The sequence below is a fragment of the Melitaea cinxia genome, chromosome 27, assembly GCF_905220565.1.
Source record: "Melitaea cinxia chromosome 27, ilMelCinx1.1, whole genome shotgun sequence".
Classification (NCBI taxonomy): Eukaryota; Metazoa; Arthropoda; class Insecta; order Lepidoptera; family Nymphalidae; genus Melitaea; species Melitaea cinxia.
Window position 1 is genome coordinate 987365 of NC_059420.1, and position 22335 is coordinate 1009699.

Genomic DNA, 22335 nt, shown 5'->3' on the forward strand with positions numbered 1-22335 from the left:
AACGCACTAATCGTTCTTACGATTTTTGAGTGTTCTCCTCGATTTCTCTGGGATTCCATCATCAGATCCTGGTTTCCTTGTCATGATACCACACTTGGGATATCTCCTTTCCAACAAAAAATCGCTGTATAAACGACGAAGTCCGCGAACATACTTTATATATATATATATATATATATAGGTCAAATTGAGTAACCTCACCCTCTTTTGAATTTGTTTAAGAAATTAAATCATTGTAGATCGAAACAATGATTCTAATTTTTTTTTTTTTTGTTACAGTCAGTCAACATTGCCAAGTACATTGATTGAAATAGTCCAACAAAAGATTATAATGTAACTCAATATATAAAAGTATAATATAATCATTTTGTTATGTATATACTCAGTATTATTTTTGTATATTAATTATAAATATATTTTTTAATTGATTGTTTTGTTTAAACAATATAAAATATTAAAGGATAAAGTTTTAAGAGTTTTATTGGTATTAAATCTTATTTTTTTTTTTATATTTTACCTGCATCACCAGAGGCATAGCAGGCGCGTTGCCGATCTTATCACTAACCCTCACAGGAACATAACTGCTTGAAAGCAGTATTGTTTAGCTGTGCTTTTCAATAAGGTCTAGGTGGTTCCCCGGGCGGACCGCTCCCGTATTTCGAGCAGCATATTTCCTGATGGGTCCTACTTCAGTTATATATACGAATCGCCTCGAAGTATGTACACGCACAATTTCAGAACGACTGCACTGAATTGGATAATACTTTTCCTTTCGTGTTCCGTTCCCTTATTTGTTTTGTATAAAAAAAAACCGATACATTCACGAAAAAAAACATATTCTCTAGTCTTAATATACTTAAGTCTTTAATAAAAGATCATACAGAGCTTGTTTTACCAATTGTGGATAAATAATATTCAGTAAATAAGTTAAAAAAGGATGTAAACAGCAGAAGGTAGAACAGGGATAGTACATTAGGACTTGTTTGTCACCAATTGATAAAACTGCAACTTTTAGGTTCATATTAATGAATAAATATATTATCTTATAAATACAGTAAATTTCAATGGTAAAAAAGAATACCAAAATTTTTTTTTGGATATTGTCATCTATCAAAAAGCGTTATTCAAAACCATTGTGCCCTTTATATACTCTTTGCCATTGTGCTTTTGAAGTCCATTTGAATAAAGTTATTTTTTATTTTGATTTTGAGCGAAACGGAAGTTAGGATACGAACTCCAACATCTAATTATAAGTTTTAAAGTTCCGCCAATTGTTACAATTATAAATATCTTGAAGATCATCGCCAATTGCTTTTATAATTAAATTAAACAATTGCGAATTAGCTAAAGATCAATGAAAATATTAACAGTTGTATAAAAATGAATCAATTTTTTGGCTACTCAGTTGAGCTGCCATAGTTTACAAATTCGCAAGTATCCACAGCGACTATAATTTCCAAGTTTTTTTTTTTTAATTTTGACACAATTAATTATCTGTGTTTAATTTACTAAACAAAAACATTGGATTTTGATTTAGCGCATCATTTCATTAAAAAAAGGTTTTTCTTTTATTAAACCATTGGATTTATAAAACGCAATGTACCCGTGGAACTGCTGTAGGATGTGTGCGAGTGTACAAAGCTTACATCCCATATTTTTACTACCGAGACACAGTGAAAAATATTCAAGTGTTATTTTTCAAACAACAGGCATAAAGGTAGTCTCATAAACTATAATATAAATATTATAACGTAGATTACAACATATACAATGCCTTATATATAAAATATTTCATATGGAAACAAAGTAAACTCGATAATTACATTTTAAATGTAACCACTACTGTTTTTTTCTATAGGAATTGTTTATATTTTTACGTAATTGTAACTTAAAATAGATAAAAAAGCAGGTGTAAATACATTTGTTTGTATAAAAATATGAAAATATACCGTACAAGTTATATTAACATACATAAATGTGTAGTAATTACGAAAATAGTATTTTTAACAAATGAAATGTGTTATTATATTACAGGTTGCAATGAACGATTCACTTCCTCAAGATATGTGTTCAACGTGCATCAGTTTCATCAACGAATCGATAAAATTCAGAAGAAAATGCGAGGAAATGCAGAAAATTTTAACAGATAACAAAACAAACGGAATTAAGTTTGAAACATTTAACATATTGAAAACCGAAGAGAATTCAACCTCAATAAACATCATAGATGCTTTAGATGATGATTTTAAAGATCTCGATGATAATATAACATTAGATAATTTACAATTTAATGACATAGTACTAAAAGACGAAGGAAAAAACACGGAAATTGCTGATGAACCAAAACAGATGAAATACGAAGCTAGAGTCATAGAAATAGATGAAAAACCTATGGATATCATGTTCAAAACTAAAAAGAGGAAAGCGAAATCAATAAAAGTGAAACAGAAAGAGAGTAAGGAGAAGACGGAGAGAGTTAGAGAGGAGATAGAGTGTGAATATTGTCACAAGATTTTAACGTCCAAACTATCACTGAGGAATCATTACAAGATTCATACTGGATTTGATGTTGTTTGTGAGGTGAGGTGACTGTATTGCTTTTATTTTCTTATTTATTGTTAGTAACAATATACTATGCATATATATATTTGAATTTGAGTATTGTATCATTGTTAAGAAATAAAAATGTTTTGAATTTAAACATTTGTAAAGTCATTAGATAAATATTTGAAGCTTCCTCTTAAATTTTAAGTAAAAATAAAAAAAAAAGATTGCTGATGCGATTGTATGCATGTGCTGAAAGCGAAATTAACAACAGCAAAACTAAACGAGATTGGACCGAATTTAAACGAATATATTATATGTCTAAAGTGTTCAAATACTTTGTAGAAGGTATATGAAGGTATGGTCTTATATCTTATAGTATGAGAATGTAATGAAACTGTGCATTTGAAAATTTATGAAAATGTAACAATTATCTCATCACGCTTTGACAGCTTGCTAGATAATATCTGTTGGGTCGGCTAATTTGAAAGAAATCTTAATAATCTTTTTTTTTACAACAAGGTCGGCAAACAGGCGTACGGCTCACCTGATGGTTAGTGATTACCATAGTCTATAGATGATTGTAGTATTTTTTTTTTATTTTTATTATTTTTTACATAAACAACATCCACGGGCTCTTAGTTGCCCAGGCCATTTGTACTACATAAAATATTTGTTACTATATGTTGTTTACTATAGTGCGTTTTTTTGTTATTTAGCTGTGATTTTTTTTTTCTTTTATTATTTAGCTGTGATCTTCTGTTAGGTCGAGTAAGCACTTTCCCAGCCGGGCCGCTCCAGACCTCAAGTAGGATATTTCCTACCTCTAATATCTCACTACTGGGCATAGGCCTCTTTTCCCATGTAGGAGAAGGATCAGAGCTTAATCCACCACGCTGCTCCAATGCGGGTTGGCGGATATATTGCTTATGAGTAACGATCGCTATCAGGCGTACATGATAACAACCGGGACCGACGGCTTAACGTGCTTTCCGAGGCACGGTGGGGAGACCCACAAGGACTGCACAAACACCCAGACCACGGCAAACACCTGTATGGCCAATACAAATGTTTGTCATGTGCGGGGATCGAACACGCAACCGCCAGCGCAACAGGTACAATCAATGGCTGTGATCGCAGCGCCAACGCGGCGTCATTTCTTGCCGTACCCTACCTCAGTTAACAGTTAACTATCTCTGTTACAGCATTGTGGTAAAAAGTTCATTACCCGTCGACTGCTACTGATGCACTGTCGAGCCAAACACGGCTACGAGAAGACAGACAAGTGTTCCTACTGTGATTACAAGGCATCGAACGCTGAACAAGTCAAGGTAGCTATAGCGACACTAATTAAAGCCTATTTCTTAAACTTTAAAGTTTTTAACTGTTAACCCAAATAATTTGACAACCGTTCTGGTGTGGTGGTGCGTGAAGAGTGAAACTGGTAGTCGTGGGTTCGATCCGGCTCGGAGTGGATATTAGTATTTGTATAAATATTTATTTCCGATGTGGGGTTTTTTCCTTATAAGGGTTTCCACCGTGCCTCGGTATGCAAGTAAAGATGCCGGTCTCCCTTGTACGTAGATATTTAATAGTAATCGTTACTTCCATTCACCCTGTACCTCCACTGCTTCACATAGGCCCCTATCTTTTTTTTATTTTTTTTTTTATAGAAGAGGGGGCAAACGGACAGTTGGCTCACCTGATGGTAAGTGAAAACAACATCCACAGACACCCGCTACATCAAAGGATTAGCAGGTGCGTTGCCGGCCTTTCAAAAAGGAATATGCTCTTCTTTTGAAGGTCCCTAGGTCGTATTGGTTCGGAAATACCGTAGGTGGCAGCTGGTTCCATAGAGGGGTCGTGTTCCATATTCCATATACCATATTCCATATCCATGTTCCTACAAGATCGGAGCTTAATCCCCCAAGCCATCACCAAGCCACTATACAATTCTAAGCTAGCCTACAGTTGCCATTCTGTAATAATTTGTTCTCTTTAAATTTTCAGATACATGAACGTCTCCACACAGGTGAGAAACCGTTCGTATGCAAGGAGTGTAACGCCGGCTTCCACAGGAAAAGCAGCTACCTCCAGCACATAGCAATACACTTACCAGAGAAGACTGTACAAGTATGTATTCAAGGATCAATTCTTTTAATATATCTAAATGCTTGTATACTTATATTCAATATTGTACCTAAGCTTGAGTCTTTGTTTTGTACCACTATGATGGTAAACAAGTGTACTGTCAACAAGGTGGTAAGCGGTCACCGTAGCCGTAGATGTCTGCAACACCAGAAGTATCGTAAGGGCTATACCGACTCCACCCCTGGCCCAGTTCTGGAGCTATATATTACATATATTACTATATATTACTTACAAGAGGAGCATAACACACAACTTGGGAGCAGTAGCATTCATCTGTGGAGTAAGTTTAAGGTACCTCCCCAGTCGAGCTGCTCCAGATTTTAAGCAAGATATTCTTCTGGATGCCCTTTCTCAATGAAAGCATTACTTGTAAAAATGTTTTATTATGATATTCAAAAATGTTTAGAATTTCTAATGTGTGGGTAACACAAAAATAAAATCGTACATATTAAAATGTTTTATTACTTTTTTGGTGTACTGAGTGGCTACGGTACTAAAGAATATAGCCACCCCCTCTCTTCCCGTGGGTGTCGTAAGAGGCGACTAAGGGATAACACAGTTCCACTGACACCTTGCAACTTAAAAAGCCGACCGGTGGCGGGATAACCATCCAACTGCTGGCTTCGAAATACAAAGGCCGAAGACGGGCAGCAGCGTCTTCGGTGCGACAAAGCCAGCCCTGCGGTCACCAACCCGCCTGCCCAGCGTGGTGATTATGGCCAACACACATGAGTTCACGTTATTTTTGGCGTAAACTTGTGGAGGCCTATGTCCAGCAGTGGACTGTATAGGCTGTAATGATGATGATGATAAGAACTATTGTCACATTTTCATCAAGAATGCAGTGGGAGGCAGCTTGCACCGTGCAACTCATGCCGCTTACGATCGCCTTCAATGGAGACATATCATTCGTGGTCGCGATCCTCATTATTGAGGGAATGAGGAAGAAGAAATAAGAACTATTAAAATTCTCTATGCTTTATGGTACATTTAGTTACATGAACTATTAAATGCTTTATCACATAATAAAACAATAAAAAAAAAGTATATTTATGTATAAAAAATGGTCTCATAACTGAATAGCGATCTCTTCCAGACAAGCGTTACCAAATTTTCACATTATTGTTAACCAAAAAAGTCATCATCATCATCATCATCATCATCATCATTACAGCCTATACAGTCCACTGCTGGACATAGGCCTCCACAAGTTTACGCCAAAAATAACGTGAACTCATGTGTGTTGGCCATAATCACCACGCTGGGCAGGCGGGTTGGTGACCGCAGAGCTGGCTTTGTCGCACCGAAGACGCTGCTGCCCGTCTTCGGCCTGTGTATTTCAAAGCCAGCAGTTGGATGGTTATCCCGCCATCGGTCGGCTTTTTAAGTTCCAAGTCTTCCAAGTCTTAGTCGCCTCTTACGACACCCACAGGAAGAGAGGGGGTGGCTATATTCTTAATGCCGTAGCCACACAGTAGTTCTTATACCTATATATATCAAGTTCAAAATTTTATCCGTTCCAGTGCGACCAGTGCCCAGCCAGATTCAAATCTGTGACCTTGATGAGGATACACAAGAACCGCCACCGACCCTCCCAGTACACGTTCAAGTGTGGGGTCTGCGACAACAGTTTCGCGAGACGGAGAAACGTGGCCAGACACCTGCAGAGGGTCCACGGCCTGCCACCCGACCATCAGATACACAGGATTAAAATACACTGAAGTATTGAGGAATTACTTGAAGAGACTTGTGTTAGACCATTTTGGGATATTTCCAGAGAAACAATGGTAACATTGGAAGTAAATGGAATGTTTAAACCCGTGAGATCTGAAGAGAATGACATAGGATAAAACAAACGATACTTATCTCACTCTTAACTTCCGTTCGCCTCGCCCGATCACACTTTTCGTAACGCTCTCGTCACGCATTCACCAGATTACTCCTCAAGTCAAGAGTGCGTGAAGAATTTTACTTAAATTATGATTGTTACAAAAACACCACATGGAAGATGAAGAAAGACAGAAAACATTTATTATTTATTTATCTCTAGAGTAGAGTTTATTTTCCTTAAAATTTACAATTTATGCAATATAGAAATGTGCAATAATTGCTATCAAAATGCAATCAACAAGCGATAGCCAAGCAATCGATAGAGTTTATACATTCTCCTCTAGCTTGCCACTTTTCATGACATAACTGCAATAATTACCCTCAAGAAACAATTCAGAAGCAATAGCGAAGCAATCAATAGCCTAAAGAACGTTTCCGTAATATATTAGGGCTTGTAGGCTACCTTCAAATTCAAACCCTGGCATATCCTCACTAGGGTTGCCAGATTCAAGCGTGTCATTTCCGGGACAATTCGAGGATCACGAGTTCGGTCGGTTGAAAAATATACGAAAATTGATAATATTTTTTGTCAATCGCTAGAAAACTAGTAGTATTCGAAATTCGGGACAATCAACTATAATTCCTAGACACGGGACAAGATACGTAATTCCGGGACGATCCCGGATTTCCCGGCCATCTGGCAACCCTAATCCTCACAGGAGCCTGCTGGACATATTATGTTTGTAGACAATACTCTTAAACAAAATTATTTTAATTATTCTAGTTCAGATTAATAAAATTTGTATTAAAATATAAATATTAGAAATAAAAAGACATTTGTAATTAGTAATAATTATTAAATAATTAATATTTTAGATATATTTATTAATAATTTAGAAACGCCATATTAATTAATGAAATAATTACAATTTGATATTCTGTTTTAAGAATAAAATCAATTGATATTTAAGTTAATAAATGATAATTTATAATTTTGTCTTTGATTTTTTTAAAATCCAATTTCAAATAAAGACATTACTATTTTTAATCGTCACCTCATTGACTGCCTGGAAAACCATCGCATGGAAATAATGTGTCGTTGTGAATGTCGTATCAACATCGTTCAGGTCGTGTTAACATTAACAGCAGTAATATAATGGAGATTGACGAAAAATAATAAACTGTTCAAGAATACTATACTTAATTTATTTAAATTAAATAAAATTCAAAGCAAAAACTAAATGATTTTATTAGCCATGACTGCCATGAGGTTTATCATAGCGGGAAAAATGAAAACTCAAAAAAGATTTTTTTTAAATATCTGTAATATTATATATTTTTGAAGTTGATGTGAGATTTTCGATTATTATTACCCCCCCCCCCCTCGATTTAAATGTGTTTTGGTGTGATTTCATTGGACCCCTCCACCCCATTTTTAACCGACTTCAAAAAAAGGAGGAGGTTACTCAATTACCGACCGTATGTTTTTTTTAAATGTATGTTCGGGGATAACTCCGTCGTTTATGAACCGATTTTGATAATTCTTTTTTTTTGTTGGACAGGAGATATTACTAGTTTGGTACTATGATAAGGAAACTAGGATCTAATGATGGGATCTAAGAGAAATTGAGGGAAACTCTCGAAAATCCGTATAACTTTTTACTGGGTGTATCGATTTTAATGATTTTTAATTTAATCGAAAGCCGATATTTATCATGTGGTCACATTTAAATTTCATCGAGATCTGATCACAACATTTGCGTATTTATTTGACTATTTTTTCGTCTACCTGCGTTCTATTACTTGTCGATATAATTGAAGTCAGTTTTTCTTCGTTTGCCTGCAAACACAATTATGAGCTTGCGTAATTAATAGATATCACCTAACAACGTCGCTACTGCGTCGTTTAATCAAAATAATAATTAACACAAGTAAATAAAAATGAATGTTGGTTGCAATCGAGCGCATAACTCGAGAATAGCTCGACCAATTCGGCTAATTTTTTTTTGTTTGTTCCTTAAGGCCCACGGAAGGTTTAATAAAAATAAAAATGTAATTTTTACTATTAACTGTTGACAGAACGAAATCTGTCAGTCTGTCTGGCCAGGCAGCTAGTTAATAAAAACACAAGTGGGTTGTCTGGAAGAGATCACTATCTAGTGATAAGACCGCCCGTTGCATGCGACGTAATTATTACTTTTTTCCCTTTAAGCTTTATACTTATGTCATTGTTATATGTTACTGTGTGCAATAAAGTTATTTATTATTATTATAAAAACGTTTAGAGGTATAAAGTTCGCCGGGTCAGATGTTTTAGAAATAATAAAGCAAACAATCATCTTAGCTCAATTCTGTAATCAAATGGGGTTACATTTCTCACAAACCAAATGAAAGGAACATTAATCATATATATTAAAACGCTAAGGTTGAGATGTTTGCGTCCCTTTTTAGTAAAAACCCTCACAATTACTCCACATAAATTATATATCATTTTATAGATAATTGCTTGCTCTACCGGCAACAATAACTAAAAAAAAATTTAATACCGCTTTTGTTTTTGTAAATTAATTAATTATTAAAATTATATATCAACGTCAACATGTTTGACGGTCGGTAAAATTTTTGTTCATTTTCAAATCAACTCAATAACTAAATACTTTTTTGTAATTTTGTAAAGTGATAATTATATATTTACTAGCTGTGCCCGCGGCTTCGCCCGCGTTTAAATCAGTGAGTCACAAATTTTTCCCAGCAAACTTCCAGTGAAACTCAAAATCTCATCAAAATCGGCTTAGTCGTTCCGTAAACCTTCCCCTTGAAGCCCTCTCTCCATTGGTAAAACCGCATGAAAAGCCGTTCAGTAAATTTTGAGGGAATCGATCACATACACTTTTGGGGGACTTATTGTTATAATACACTAACTGTTGCTCGCGACTACGTTCGCGTGGTTATGAAGATATGCAAAAAAATAATTTGCTTTTAAACATCTTCATAGTAATCAAGATGTTTAAGTAAATTATTTTTTTATTTCAGTCACTTGAAATGCTTATCACGCTGAGTAATTTTTTAAAAGGCACAATTTAGTATAATTTATTAGTTATTTTTATAAAACCTCTCTATACACCACATTTTTAGTTTTATTTTCAGGCTGCAGTATAAATAACCTATCAGGCGAACTTATAGCTGCTGTATATGTTTCATACAAACTATCAACCCCAATCAAATGCCCTTAGCAGTGGAATATCAAAAAATCCGTTCTTAGCGGACGTTTACTAACTATAATCTACCTCCCTGCTAAATTTCATCTTTGTCCATCCTGGATGGATGGACCATCCAGCGGTTTTTGAGTTCTCGTGATGAGTGAGTCAGTGACCTTTCTCTTATATATATTGATTACGATGCATTATTTGGACTCCTTTTCACCATCTATATACATTTTAAATTTCGTCTCTTACTTTAAAAACATAGGCTTTTCATACAAACTTCCGACCCTCGTTTTATCCCTTTAGGGGTCGAGTTTCGTAAAATCCGTTCTCAGCGGATGTTTACGCCCTATAAGGAGCCTACCTGCTAAATTTCAAGTTTGTAGGTGTTACAGTTTCGGAGATTTCGTGATCAGTGAGTCAACCTACGATCCCCCGTTTTAACCCCAAAAAGGGATTGATTTCTAAAGATACATTATTTGGATACATTTTCACCATCTATAGAGCTTACATTTGAAATTTCAAGTCTCTTACTTCAAAAACATAGGACTTTCATACAAACTTCCAACCCCCGTTTAACCCCCTTAGGGGTAGAATTTCGTTAAATCCGTTCTTAGCGGATGCCTACGTCTTATAAGGAGCCTACCTGCCAAATTTCAAGTTTGTAGGTGTTATAGTTTCGGAGATTTCGTGATGAGTGACCTTTCGCGTTTATATATATTATATATCTTAATATATATAAATCTCGTGTCACAATGTTTGTCCTCAATGGACTCCTAAACCACTTAACCGATTATAATAAAATTCGCACACCATGTGCAGTTCGATCCAACTTAAAAGATAGGCTATATTTTATTTTGATATATTATGTTATTATTATATTTCAGAAAAAAATAAGGTGATACGAAGTTCGCCAGGTTAGCTAGTATATTATATAGATTTAGTGCGAATTATTCGCACGGGTATCGCCAGTTATAAATAAAACAAGCGGATGGAATAAATTAAAGTTTATTTATACATTAAAACAATCACCATAGACATTTTACAACGCTGTGACTTCCAGAGATCCCGGACCTCGTCAAAAGCAAATAAATATATCGATGTCTCCTAAGTATACTGAGTCAACTCTACTCCTAATAACTTTATTTTTTTGTTACATAGGTAGATAGGAAATGAAGTAAATATTATTAATATCTTAAAAAAATTAAATAGTCAAAAGTTGTTAGTTGACTCAGTATACTTAGGAGCCATCGATATGACAGTATAACAGTACACCACATTGACACCAAGAAATACTACAAATTAACTTTATTTATAACACTAATAAAATGCCTGAACTCTTTCTGGGAGCTTACTTAATTTGTAAACTTCATTAAAACCGTTTTAGTAATTATTTTTACTATCTTTAACATAGACAAAATCGTCTGTTCCTAAGGTAAGCAACTTAATGCTTGTGTTATAGATAAGAGCGACTGATATAGCTACTGATTTCCTTTCGATAAATATATATTACACCCAGATGTGAAGCGGTAATCGTACAAACAACCCCCGGAATAGAAAGCTGCACTTCAAACCGTAACAACGGGCTAGTCAAATATATTATCCACATATTTACTTTAGCTATGTATATTGATATACATAATTCGTCTGTACGTGTTTGTAACTTTAAACGGCTGCACTGATTGAAATTTCGTGTCTACATTTCAATGGATTCATGGATGGTTTGGAAACAATTGGACCCGGTAGGTGGCGCTGCTGTCGGTAAGTTAGCGATCAAATTGCATAGTTTCTATTCTGAAAAGGATAACATCTGCGGGGTCCGCTAATAATAATATAAATCAAGTTAACATAGTATTCCTTGGTAGTTTCTAGATATCAATGTTACATCTTTATAAATAATACAAAGTGTACAACAAGAGAGAGGAATTAAATGAAACCACATACACACAGACCATTTATAATATACTAGCTGTGCCCGCGGCTTCGCCCGCGTTTAAATTAGTAAGTCACAAAGTTTTCCCGGCAAACTTCCAGTGAAACTCAAAATCTCATCAAAATCGGCTTAGTCGTTCCGTAAACCTTCCTCTTGAAGCCCTCTCTCCATTGGTAAAACCGCATGAAAAGCCGTTTAGTAAATTTTGAGGGAATCACATACACTTTTAGGGACCTATTGTTATAATACACTAACTGTTGCCCGCGACTACGTTCGCGTGGAAGATAATAAGATATGCATTACTATCAAGATATATATAGTTTATTTATTTTTTATTTTAGAATAAAGAATATTATAATAATACTGCTTTGTCCACAAAAATTCTATCAGAGGATATGGAATACGTTATACACAGTTATAAAAAATGTGTTATAAGATCAGATTGGTCGTGTAGCTATTTAGCCATATATATACAGACAGTGACGTAGCGAGCTTAGCTCGTGCCCGGGGCACAATATTTTTTAGCCCTTCCCCACTGGAAAACCATATATGTCCAGCGATTTCTTGTTTTACTGACCATTTCGCGCCTCTTAACCCCTCTAACTACAACACTGTATACAGAACATCAGTCAATAACAAGTAGTTCAACTTATCGTTTTCTAACATTAACGCGAATTTCACTAATTACAATAAATTTTTCGAATTTTATTGCGGTTTACAAAGTTTTTGAGATGCCCGACGTTTTGTAATACTATACAGCGACCACGGTCGCGGGAGGACAGCCCTCCAAAAAAAGTTGTTTCATTGTTCAAGTTCAGTTGTTAATCTCGTGTCCAAACAACTAGTTCTATTTGTCTGATGTCTTGTATATAATTACATAGTATAAAACAAAGTCGCATCCCGTTGTCTGTGTGCTTAGATCTTTAAAACTACGCAACGGATTTTGATGCGGTTTTCTTTAGTAAATAGAGTGATTTAATAGGATAGGTTTATATGTATAATACATGCATAATATCGTAGAGGAACACTGATAGTTTTTGCAACCGTGCGAAGCCGGGGCGGGTCGAAGTGTCATATAAATGGTCTCTATTTGGTTTCTTTTAATACCTCTCGCTTATATCTGTACATAATCAATGGTTTGAAGCTTATTAACATTTGTATAGAATAGTTTTAACACCATACATGATCACGAATTACCATAACATACTTAGTAACAGAAAAATTAAAAAACAAATAAAGTGTGGCAACTCCGACACGCAAGTGGAGTTAACTCCTTAAATAACGATTATTTAGTTTACTAAAAAAAATATTTATAGATAAAGCGTATTATTCGGTGCAGGATTACATAGTTGATTAAAGATGTGTGGACTTAGTGACGCTGTATTTTATGCAACATGTTACTAATTTTGAACTAAAACACAGTTTATATATTATTTTCAAAAGAGTAACTGCGGAGTTTCTTGGCGATTCGTCTCTGCAGAATCTACATTCCGAATCGGTGGTAGATTTACGTTTCAGCCTGTAATATCCCACTACTATTGGCCTCTTTCCCCATGTAGAAGGACGGTAGCTTTACTTGTACAAAAAATAATAATCACATAGATTTTAATTTATAAAAGGTGTTCTGAGGGCCTTTTTGAGTAGTAGTTTTTGATCTTGATTCATCTCGCAAGAGACGTTGCAGTAAACCGTCACCATCAGCGTTACTGTTTCACGCGATTTCACTCCCCATATATTTTCCGTACCACGGTTATATCATTTTTTAAGGAGTTAACTCCAAAGTGATAATTCTTTGAATATTTATTTAGATATCACATATATAAATATTGCCCTATATATGATCAAAACTCCACAAAATAAGAAAAAAAAGTGTATGTGCAATTCACACACGGCAGAAGTGAAACTTCTGAAAAGTGACCCACGAGAGAATTTATCGAGCAATTCACACACGGCAGAAGTAAGACTTCTGAAAAGTGACCTATTAGAGAATTTATCACCGAGAATATAAAATACAGTGTAATGTATTCTATGTCATTCTTTCTTATATATTTATGTATTTTTATTTATCGTGACGCATTTCCGTTTCATCGAGTTTGAACTAAAGAAGTTTCACTTCAAAAACATCACACCTGACTGTAACATATGATAACAAAAAATAACATAATTTTTTATTACGAAACAAGGAATGATCTAAAACTAACCATTTAAATTAATTCGTTGACAATGTTCCTAGCTTGATTACTGTGTGAATGGGGAGGAATGGGAGGAGCAGGATTTAAAAACGCCTATTCGATAATTTTTTACTTATTTATTTACTTAATATTTGCTAGTACTTTTTTGTACCCTCTAGCGAAAGATTTCAGAAACTGAACTGTTTTGGATGAAATTGGGGGGGGGGGGGGGGGTATATGTCGTTAAAACGCCTATTCGACTAACGTTTGACTATATTTTATTTATTTTATCAAGCTAATCCTTTTTGTACCTCTTTCAGTACAACGTTTCACAATCCAGTCTACAGAACCAAAATATAATAAAAACAAGCCTTTTAAATCAATACTAGCTGATTTCTTTAACTTCGTCTATTTTGTATTATATCCATTTTTTGAAACTGATCTTTTTCTAAAACAATTTTGAGGGATATTCTATTTTAATTAGCCAGTGTTATAGTAAATATGTGTAGAGGCGTATTCGCGTAGGAAAATGAAATTAAATATTATCTAATTATTAAGTAATTTATCTATAAATTACGTCACAAATCAAGGGGAGTAGGGGGTTGACAAAGTATGACGTTGTATGACAAGGGGTGGGGGTGATAAATTTTTGTAACATATTTCAAAACATATTTATTAGCATTAAAACGTGATATTTGAACTACATACATATTTTAAATGGCAAAATATGTGACGTCACACTAGGCAGGGGTCTCGTAAATGTGTCAGGCTGTGACAATCAATGACAAGGACGGGGGAGGGGTCTAATAAATCTTAAAGTTCGTATGACGTAATTTATGCATGGTCCCCTTTACCTTACGGTCAAAGGTGATTTCGCTGTGAGGCACTAACATAATGTGGGGGGGGGAGGTACTCTAACGATACTTTTCTCTAGATATTTGTCATAAGACACAGCGGTATAAGTTAAAGAACTTTAGAGTTTGGTAAATTAGGAAATATGGTCATTCTGTGATTCTTGATTCTTATTACTTTTATAATTGGTGCAGTGTATTGTGATATTGGAGAAGGACAGTGGTAGATTATGGGGTGGTACTACTACAAAATAGTAAGATATCTACATCTCAAAATAGAAAGTGATAGGAAGCTGTAGTGCGAGGTACTTCCTGGTGATGGGTGCTTTGTAAGACATTGGGGAGACCCGTTTGGACAGGAGTTAGGAAGTGTTGGGAATGGCGAGGGGTTGAGTAGTGAGGGGTGTTAAGGAGAGTGGGGAGTTAGGAGTGTGGAGTAGGATTGAGGGAGGTCGGTAGTTAGGTGGGACTTAGGAGCGAATGGGTAGTACGGGGATTAGGAGGGGAGATAGGTGTGAAGGCGGTTAGGATTGAGGGGGGTCGGTAGTTAGGAGCAAACTGGGAGCAGGGGGGGTTAGGAGAGGGGAGATGGAGCAAACTGGCAGCAGGGGGGTTAGGAGAGGGGATATGGAGCAAACTGGGAGCAGGGGGGGTTAGGAGAGGGGAGATGGGTGTGAATGCGGTTAGGATCGAGGGGGGTCGGGCGGCGGTTACCGCTGCAGCTGCTGCAGCTTCTCGCAGGACGGCATGCGCACGCGCTGCGCCTCGGCGGCGTGGCGCGCGTCGCCGAAGTTGCGCGCCTTCCACGCCGCGCTGTCGCGGTAGTTGCGCTCGCGCTGGCACGCGTGCCGCAGCCCCACTGCGATAAGACAAGCACGCCACACGTCACACCGCGCCTCGGCCGGCACACCCCACTGCTGGGCCTCGCTCCCCGTGTGGGGGGAGGATCAGAGCTTAGTCCACCCCGCGGCTCCGATGCGGGTTGGCGGATATATTCTCTACTATGAGCACCGATCGCTATCAGGTGTACACGATAACGACCGGAACCGACGGCTTAAGGTATTCTCTGAGGCGCGATGGAGAGACCCACAAAGACTAACGACCAGAACGACCGACATGGCACACGTACCCATTACACCGGAGCGGTCGTATCACACTAACCAATAGGTAAATACACGCATCGCAATCAATCAGTTGCGATCATTAATTACGGTTAGATAGCATAAACTATGTGTACGTATGTGTATGTGTATAAATATCAATATTTGAGCAAATACACACACCGCTACATCAGAGTTATGAACTACAATACAGCAAGGTACATCATGCTCAAAATTTGGAGCAACCCGACTGGGGTAATACCTTGACCTTACACAAGATCAAAGCTACATAATACTGTTTTCAAGCAGTGTTGTGTCCCTGTGTGAGTAAGGTAGAGCTCCTGTAAAGGGTCAGCAACGCGCTTGCAATGCTTCTGGTGTTGCAGGCGTCTGTAACCTCTTACCATCAGGTGAGCCGTACGCTTGTTTGCCAACCTAGTTGTGTATAAAAAAAAAGGTACGTATTCTGTCGTGTGTATAGTGTCATAAACCTCACCTATATACTCTTCCTCGATGGCCATCTCAAGTCTCCTCAACGAGCCCTGATAGTCCGTGTGGAAGTTCTCTTTCACATAATAGGGAATCTAAAACAATAGGAATACTTTATAAATTTTAAGATTCCTAAAACCAAAATTTTTGCCCCGAAATATCTCTTATTCAAATTTTAAAACACAAAAATATATTGTTGCTATGATTTTTTTTTCTTCAATATTTATAAAAATCTTACAAGAAGAAAAAATTAGAAAAAGTTCGTAGAAAATTGAACAATTTCAGACAAATTTAATAATTATTGCAGCTTTAGACTTTTGATCTTGACAGGACAAAATCTACAGAGTAATTTATAACTAAGTAAATATTTCAGTAAAAGGCAGAAATTAAAAAAAACTTTACTTAAAAGATAAATGACCAGTTGAAGCCACTTGGTTGCAGTATCAGCAGTCCCAATGGCGACAGCAGAAACAGCAATAACAGTCCCGGTACTAGCAGTACAAGAACCGCTACCGGTAGTACTAGTAGAACCACCAGCAGTGGCAGCAGAAGGAACAGTAACAGTGTTGGTAGTAATAGTACTAACAGTATTACTGGCAGTAACAGAATCAGTACCAACGGTATTAGTAGGAGCAACATCAGGACAGGTAGTAGGAGTACTACAATTACTGATAGTAGTAGTATCAGTAACAATGTGAGTATTGAGACAATAACCAAAGCTAAGACCAGTAGCACCATGAAGAATGTTGGTAATGATATTAAAACTGACATGAATAAAACTACTACCACTGACGGTAGTAGCAAAATGAGTACTATCTCTGGTAGAAGCAATGCTACTGGTAGTAATAACATCAATAATGGCAGTATTAATGTCAACATCGGCAATAATGTCACCAGTATAAGTACTGACAACAGTGAAATCAGAATCAAACCAGGCAGTAAAATTATAGACAGTAGCAACGGCACCAGTAATATAAAGATCAAACCCGGTACCAACAGAATCAATAATATCAACGGTAACAGTGAAATCACCAGCAGTGCTGGTACTAACGACACCAACAATAATACTGGCAGCAGTAGCAATAACAATAGAGCTGGTAGTAACAATACTATCACTACCACTGGGAGTAGCAATATCAGTATCATTGCTGGTAAAAATAACAGCAGCATCACTGGCATTACCAGCGTCAGCAGTATCAGTATTGCATATACCTTCAGGTTAACAGTATCCCTCGGTACGGGGTACTTTGGACTGGGACTGAGGCTGTACACTGGTTCACTGATGAAGAAGCCGGACATCATGGACAGTAGCACTAGTACTAGTACTGGTAACAGTTGTACGAGACCGGCGTGATTGTCTCTCGGTTCGGGTTCGCGCGCACGTCGCCTAGTGTACACTGTTGGACCGCCTGCAGGGAATGCTGGAAATGATAAAAAATATATATAAATACAGTACGCCTCACAGTTACAGATTTTCGATCATTTATGTTGCATTAAAAAAAGCAAAAAAACCTAGAATTTATCCTTGTGGGACGCCCATTAATGGCACAAGTCCAGAAAACTTTATTCCGTAAATTGAACTGTCTATCTTTCATATGTCTGTGAATTTCTGTATGATTTGAGTTCTTTAATTGGGCTACTCCACATTTTTAACTAACTTCGAAAAAACGTGGAGGTTCTCAATGCAAATATTTTTTTGTATTGTTTACCACAAATTTTTAGTGGGTGTATCAGTTTTGATGATACTTTTTTTTAATTGAAACCTAGTTCTTGTCAAGTTCCATTTAAATTTGATCGAGATCTGATGAATAACTTTTTAAATATCTCTAATATTGAAAATTGAAGTTGGTCATTCATTTGCGAGCAAAAATAATTAGGAGTAAGATATTTTCCGCTGTTCTTTACCACTACATAATATTAATATGATGGTCTCACCAGCAGCCCCAAAGAACATGTTGAAGAGCTCCTCAGCGGTGAGGTCGGACTCGAAGCCCCTCGCGTAATACTGGTGGTGATGTGTGGTGTGCGTGGGTTCTTCACCACGTATATCATACTGCTTGCGTTTCTCGGGGTCCGTGAGTATGGCTGCCGCATTGCCTATTGCCTAAACATGACATGATTGATTCAGCCTGCAATATCCCAATAATAGGCCACTTTCTCCGTGTAGAAGGGATCTTTATGTATTCCATATTATATGTAGCAATTATCAGGTGTTTATGATAACACCAGAACCAGATAAAAAGTTTATTAGGGCCAAGAGATTTTTGAATATTTTACTAATAAATAAAAATTTATGGCTTAAAAACATTTGGCTTAAAAACATTTAAAATTGCGAACATTATGATCTGACAGGTTTTAAATTTGATTTTAAATTATTAAAACTTCATTAAGTTTGGTAATAAGACATTTTTAACAAGCTAAAATTTTCTGGGACGGGGGGGGGGGGATGTTCTAGGGGGGGGGGATGTTCTAGCGTGGTTTACGACCTTCGATCCTACAAAGGTAACCAAAAAAGTATTAGTAGTGACACTAATGAATTAGTTTACAAGGCATCCATTAACTATTTACACATTTAGTAACATGGTGAGAGATCAATAAGTCTGACAAGGGTGGTAACCTCCTTAACTATGATTGATGGGTAGTCATAAGTATTGTGACGTGATTAAATCTACAATCTATAGTAATATTATAAAGCTAAAAAGTTTGTTTAAATGTCCTTATATCAGGAACTGTTTCGAATTGACAAATTCTGTGTGGGTCAGGATTTTTCAGCTAACCCTAGATAGTCTATTTACCAAGGATAGGCTAATTAACACAAGTCAAACCACGGGTTACAGCTAGTTTTGTATAATTCAGCTACTTCAGACTGTGGATAATAAATATTTATAATTCATTTATAATTTAAATTTCAAGTTTTAGCAAAGAATAATCACGTAATCCTATTGTTTTATATTTGAAAATAAATTTAAAGTTTTTATTAAAAATAATTTAATAGCTAAAGCATATTATTCCGTTCAAGATTGTATCAACGACAAAGATATTTTATGCAAGATATTACTAATTTTGTACTAAAACACAGTTTATTGCCGATTCTTATCTGCAGAATCTGCATTCCGAATCTGTAGTAGCTTTACTTATAACTATAATTAACTAAAACAGATATAATTTTAATTTGTATAATTAAGATCCGAAATTTCTTTGGAATCCTACTCGTGTAAAGAAACGATAAAGGAATTTTAGTTTTTATTTAATTTCATATCTTTTGACAACTACTTGAGCAAACAAGAGTACGGCTCACGTAATGGTAAGCAATTATCGTATCTTACAAATGCCCGCAACACCAAAAGCATCGTAAATGTGTTTCCGACCCTACCTCAATCCCCACCCAGGAGCTCACTGCTCGAAACCAGTATTAATTTTATTTATTTGTGATTTGTTCTCCATAGCTATATTTAAAGCTTTATTACTTTTTATTGTACCTTGAAAGCTTCAGCCGCACCGGGAGCATGATTCTTATCGGGATGTAGCTGCAGAGCTAACTTCTTGTAGGCCTTTTTTATGTCTGAGTCAGTGGCCTCTTTGGTCACTCCTGTAAATACAAAATATGTGTTTATAAAATAAAATAAATAAACCCTTAACAGTCAACAGTACTCACTAGGATTTTATTCTGTGTTGGGGGTTCGAAAACACATACAATATTTAAGTACAAACCCCCAGACCCCAACATACACCTATATGACCAATACAAATGTTTGTTCATAGATTTTGCTCATGTAGTCAATATCTTCTCAGGAAAATTTCAAGCTTTTCGAGCTATATCCAAATATCGCTCTATGGTGAGCAGTGTTTAGTGTTTTTTAAACTTGAGTTAATTATATTTATATTATTAGCATATTTTTTAATTAGTATGTAAAATCTCAACGGGGAATGGCTTAGCAAATACTATGGCCGGTCATGAAAGGAAGGGAGCGGTAAAAAATTTAAAAATGGGTCACGTAGTATGGGTCCCCTCATGCTATTATATGTAGGTATGTTAGTTCCTTTTTTTCATGTTATTACATTACAATGTAAACTTTTTGCTTTTAATACAAAGTAAACATTAACCATTTTGTCTGAGCAATAAATTAAGTCGTCTCAACTAATGCGGCCTTGAAATAAACTATATTTGTACTGACCTAATATTTCGTAGTAATCCTTACACTTGGTTTTCACTCTGCGTACGGCTTCTAGTTGCTCCGCAGTATATTCTCTTTGAGTTGGTTGGTGTGTAGGTGTCCTTCTCCGCCTCAAATCATCAGCGCTGGGGCTACTTGGTGGCGTTTTTTTAGGTACACTTCCGGAAGTGGCTGAAGCTCTGACTCTCGTTAAGAGTTCTTTGGCAAGAGCTGTAGGGTACAGTCGCTCTGCTTTAAGCAAGAAGCGTTCAGCTTTTTCAACATTTCCAGCAGTAAATGCATTTTGCGCAATTTCGATACACCTTTCTGCTTCGTCCTTGTTGCCTTCGATCGTCATATTGGTGGTTCACAAGTTTCTTGAGATTAACACGCAACTACGACGATATGTTTCGACAATCGTCCGGCGTAATACACAAATTTAATTAGCTTAAATTGGTTTTACTTTTAAATAATCATCATTAGAGTAGGCTTAATGCAGCTTCATGCGTCAATGGATAGAGAAAAATATCGCATTTTAGTTGCCATTTGTAATATTTACGTTGTTTTAAAATTTATCCCCAATAGGGAAAGGCAAAGGACTATAATCCATACAGCCTAGTCTGAATTTGTAAGTTTCGTTCTGATATATCAAAAGGCCGGAGCCAAGTCTGAAGTAACTTTATTGTTCTTCTGATTCGATGACTGGTAGAGTAAGGCCGAAACCAAGTCTGAAATTTCATATTTTCGTCTACTCTTCTTTGTCTATAAGTGATAGGCGAGGTCGAAACCAAGTCTGTAATAGGCCGAAGCCTTGTAATATTTACGTTTTCATTACATTTTTTTTTTTTTTTGGGATTTTATGACCTGGTATCTATAACCTTTAGGTCAACTCTTATTCTTCATATATGTAATAATACGGCTATGAGCACATTTCATTAAATTGTTTTAATTGTATTCTTTATGTATTTGTAGATGTGCTTGTAAGTATGTTCGTCTTGTAATAATTGTTTTAATGACGGCGGGCGGGACAATAAATGACACTTATTTTCAACATCACTAAGTTCACTGGCCAACGCTAGTCTGTCAATCAAAAATTTTTGACAATCGAAAATAATGTGTTCCACAGTTCCATCACTTGAATTACAATGTGGACAAGTTTTATTCGCAATAATGCCGAGTCGAGCAAGGTGTGACGGTGCAGTATTATGACCAAAACGTAGTCTATTTATGATAGTAATAAAGTCTCTAGTAGCATCTTGCATACGATGATACCAAGGTCTTGCAGGTAAACTTTCTTGTATGCTCCCATACCATTTTCCTTTCGTATCTTGATCTTTCTTCCACATTTCTAACCACAACTTTTGAGTATTCTGGTCAATACATTGCAAGTAATCGGACATAGGAACATTCATTGCATTTCTAACGTCAACAGCATTAACTCCTTCATATGCAGTTTTATCAGCCATTTCATTGCCAGAGATACCTTTGTGGGAAGGCACCCATAGAAAGAAAATTTGAATATTTTTATTATGGTATTGGTGAATTATTTGTTTAATGAAATAAAGTATATAATTAGACTTGTATTTAACTGTGAGGGTACTTAAAGCTGTTATCAAACTCAAGGAATCAGAAATTATTAAAAAATATTTAATGTTATTGATTTCGCGAATACGCATTAATGCCTGATACACTGCATATGCCTCTGCCGTAAATATAGAGCAGGGTTCATGCAGAATAAAACTTGAAGAAAATTTTGCTTGTGGATCATATAGAGCAGCATGTACATAATCACTTGCTTTGCTCCCATCAGTGTAGATAACATAGTACATTGAATTTTCCTCCAAAAATTTAAGCATTTCTGAATTATTGTTTATTGTCTGTTGAACTATATTAATTGGATGTGAAATAC

At 36.1% G+C, this 22335-nt stretch overlaps 2 protein-coding genes across 2 annotated transcripts; one reads left to right on the forward strand and one right to left on the reverse strand.

The window, feature by feature from the left end:
- The first annotated feature begins 1471 nt into the window (after positions 1 to 1471).
- Positions 1472 to 6416, forward strand: LOC123667247 (zinc finger protein 510-like). Its single transcript, XM_045601205.1, has 5 exons — positions 1472 to 1717; positions 2035 to 2580; positions 3750 to 3875; positions 4555 to 4677; positions 6219 to 6416. The coding sequence occupies exons 1-5, from the start codon at positions 1598 to 1600 to the stop codon at positions 6414 to 6416; spliced, it is 1113 nt and encodes a 370-aa protein (XP_045457161.1). The 5' UTR covers positions 1472 to 1597.
- An 8977-nt stretch (positions 6417 to 15393) lies between these two features.
- Positions 15394 to 20950, reverse strand: LOC123666726 (dnaJ homolog subfamily B member 14). Its single transcript, XM_045600791.1, has 6 exons — positions 20448 to 20950; positions 19752 to 19861; positions 18208 to 18376; positions 17485 to 17693; positions 16280 to 16367; positions 15394 to 15542 (listed from the first exon to the last, which is right to left on the reverse strand). The coding sequence occupies exons 1-6, from the start codon at positions 20782 to 20784 to the stop codon at positions 15394 to 15396; spliced, it is 1062 nt and encodes a 353-aa protein (XP_045456747.1). The 5' UTR covers positions 20785 to 20950.
- Between the last annotated feature and the right edge of the window lie 1385 nt (positions 20951 to 22335).

What these genes read in the sequence shown, in the direction of transcription:
- LOC123667247 (XM_045601205.1), top strand. Translation starts at nt 1,598, where the DNA reads ATGTACCCGTGGAACTGCTGTAGGATGTGTGCGAGTGTACAAAGCTTA. An exon ending in GATTTGATGTTGTTTGTGAG is followed by an intron (nt 2,581 to 3,749) that starts GTGAGGTGACTG and finishes TCTCTGTTACAG; the next exon opens with CATTGTGGTAAAAAGTTCAT. An exon ending in CGAACGCTGAACAAGTCAAG is followed by an intron (nt 3,876 to 4,554) that starts GTAGCTATAGCG and finishes TTAAATTTTCAG; the next exon opens with ATACATGAACGTCTCCACAC.
- LOC123666726 (XM_045600791.1), bottom strand. Translation starts at nt 20,784, where the DNA reads ATGACGATCGAAGGCAACAAGGACGAAGCAGAAAGGTGTATCGAAATT. An exon ending in CATGTTCTTTGGGGCTGCTG is followed by an intron (nt 17,694 to 18,207) that starts GTGAGACCATCA and finishes TATCATTTCCAG; the next exon opens with CATTCCCTGCAGGCGGTCCA. An exon ending in GGGATACTGTTAACCTGAAG is followed by an intron (nt 16,368 to 17,484) that starts GTATATGCAATA and finishes CTATTGTTTTAG; the next exon opens with ATTCCCTATTATGTGAAAGA.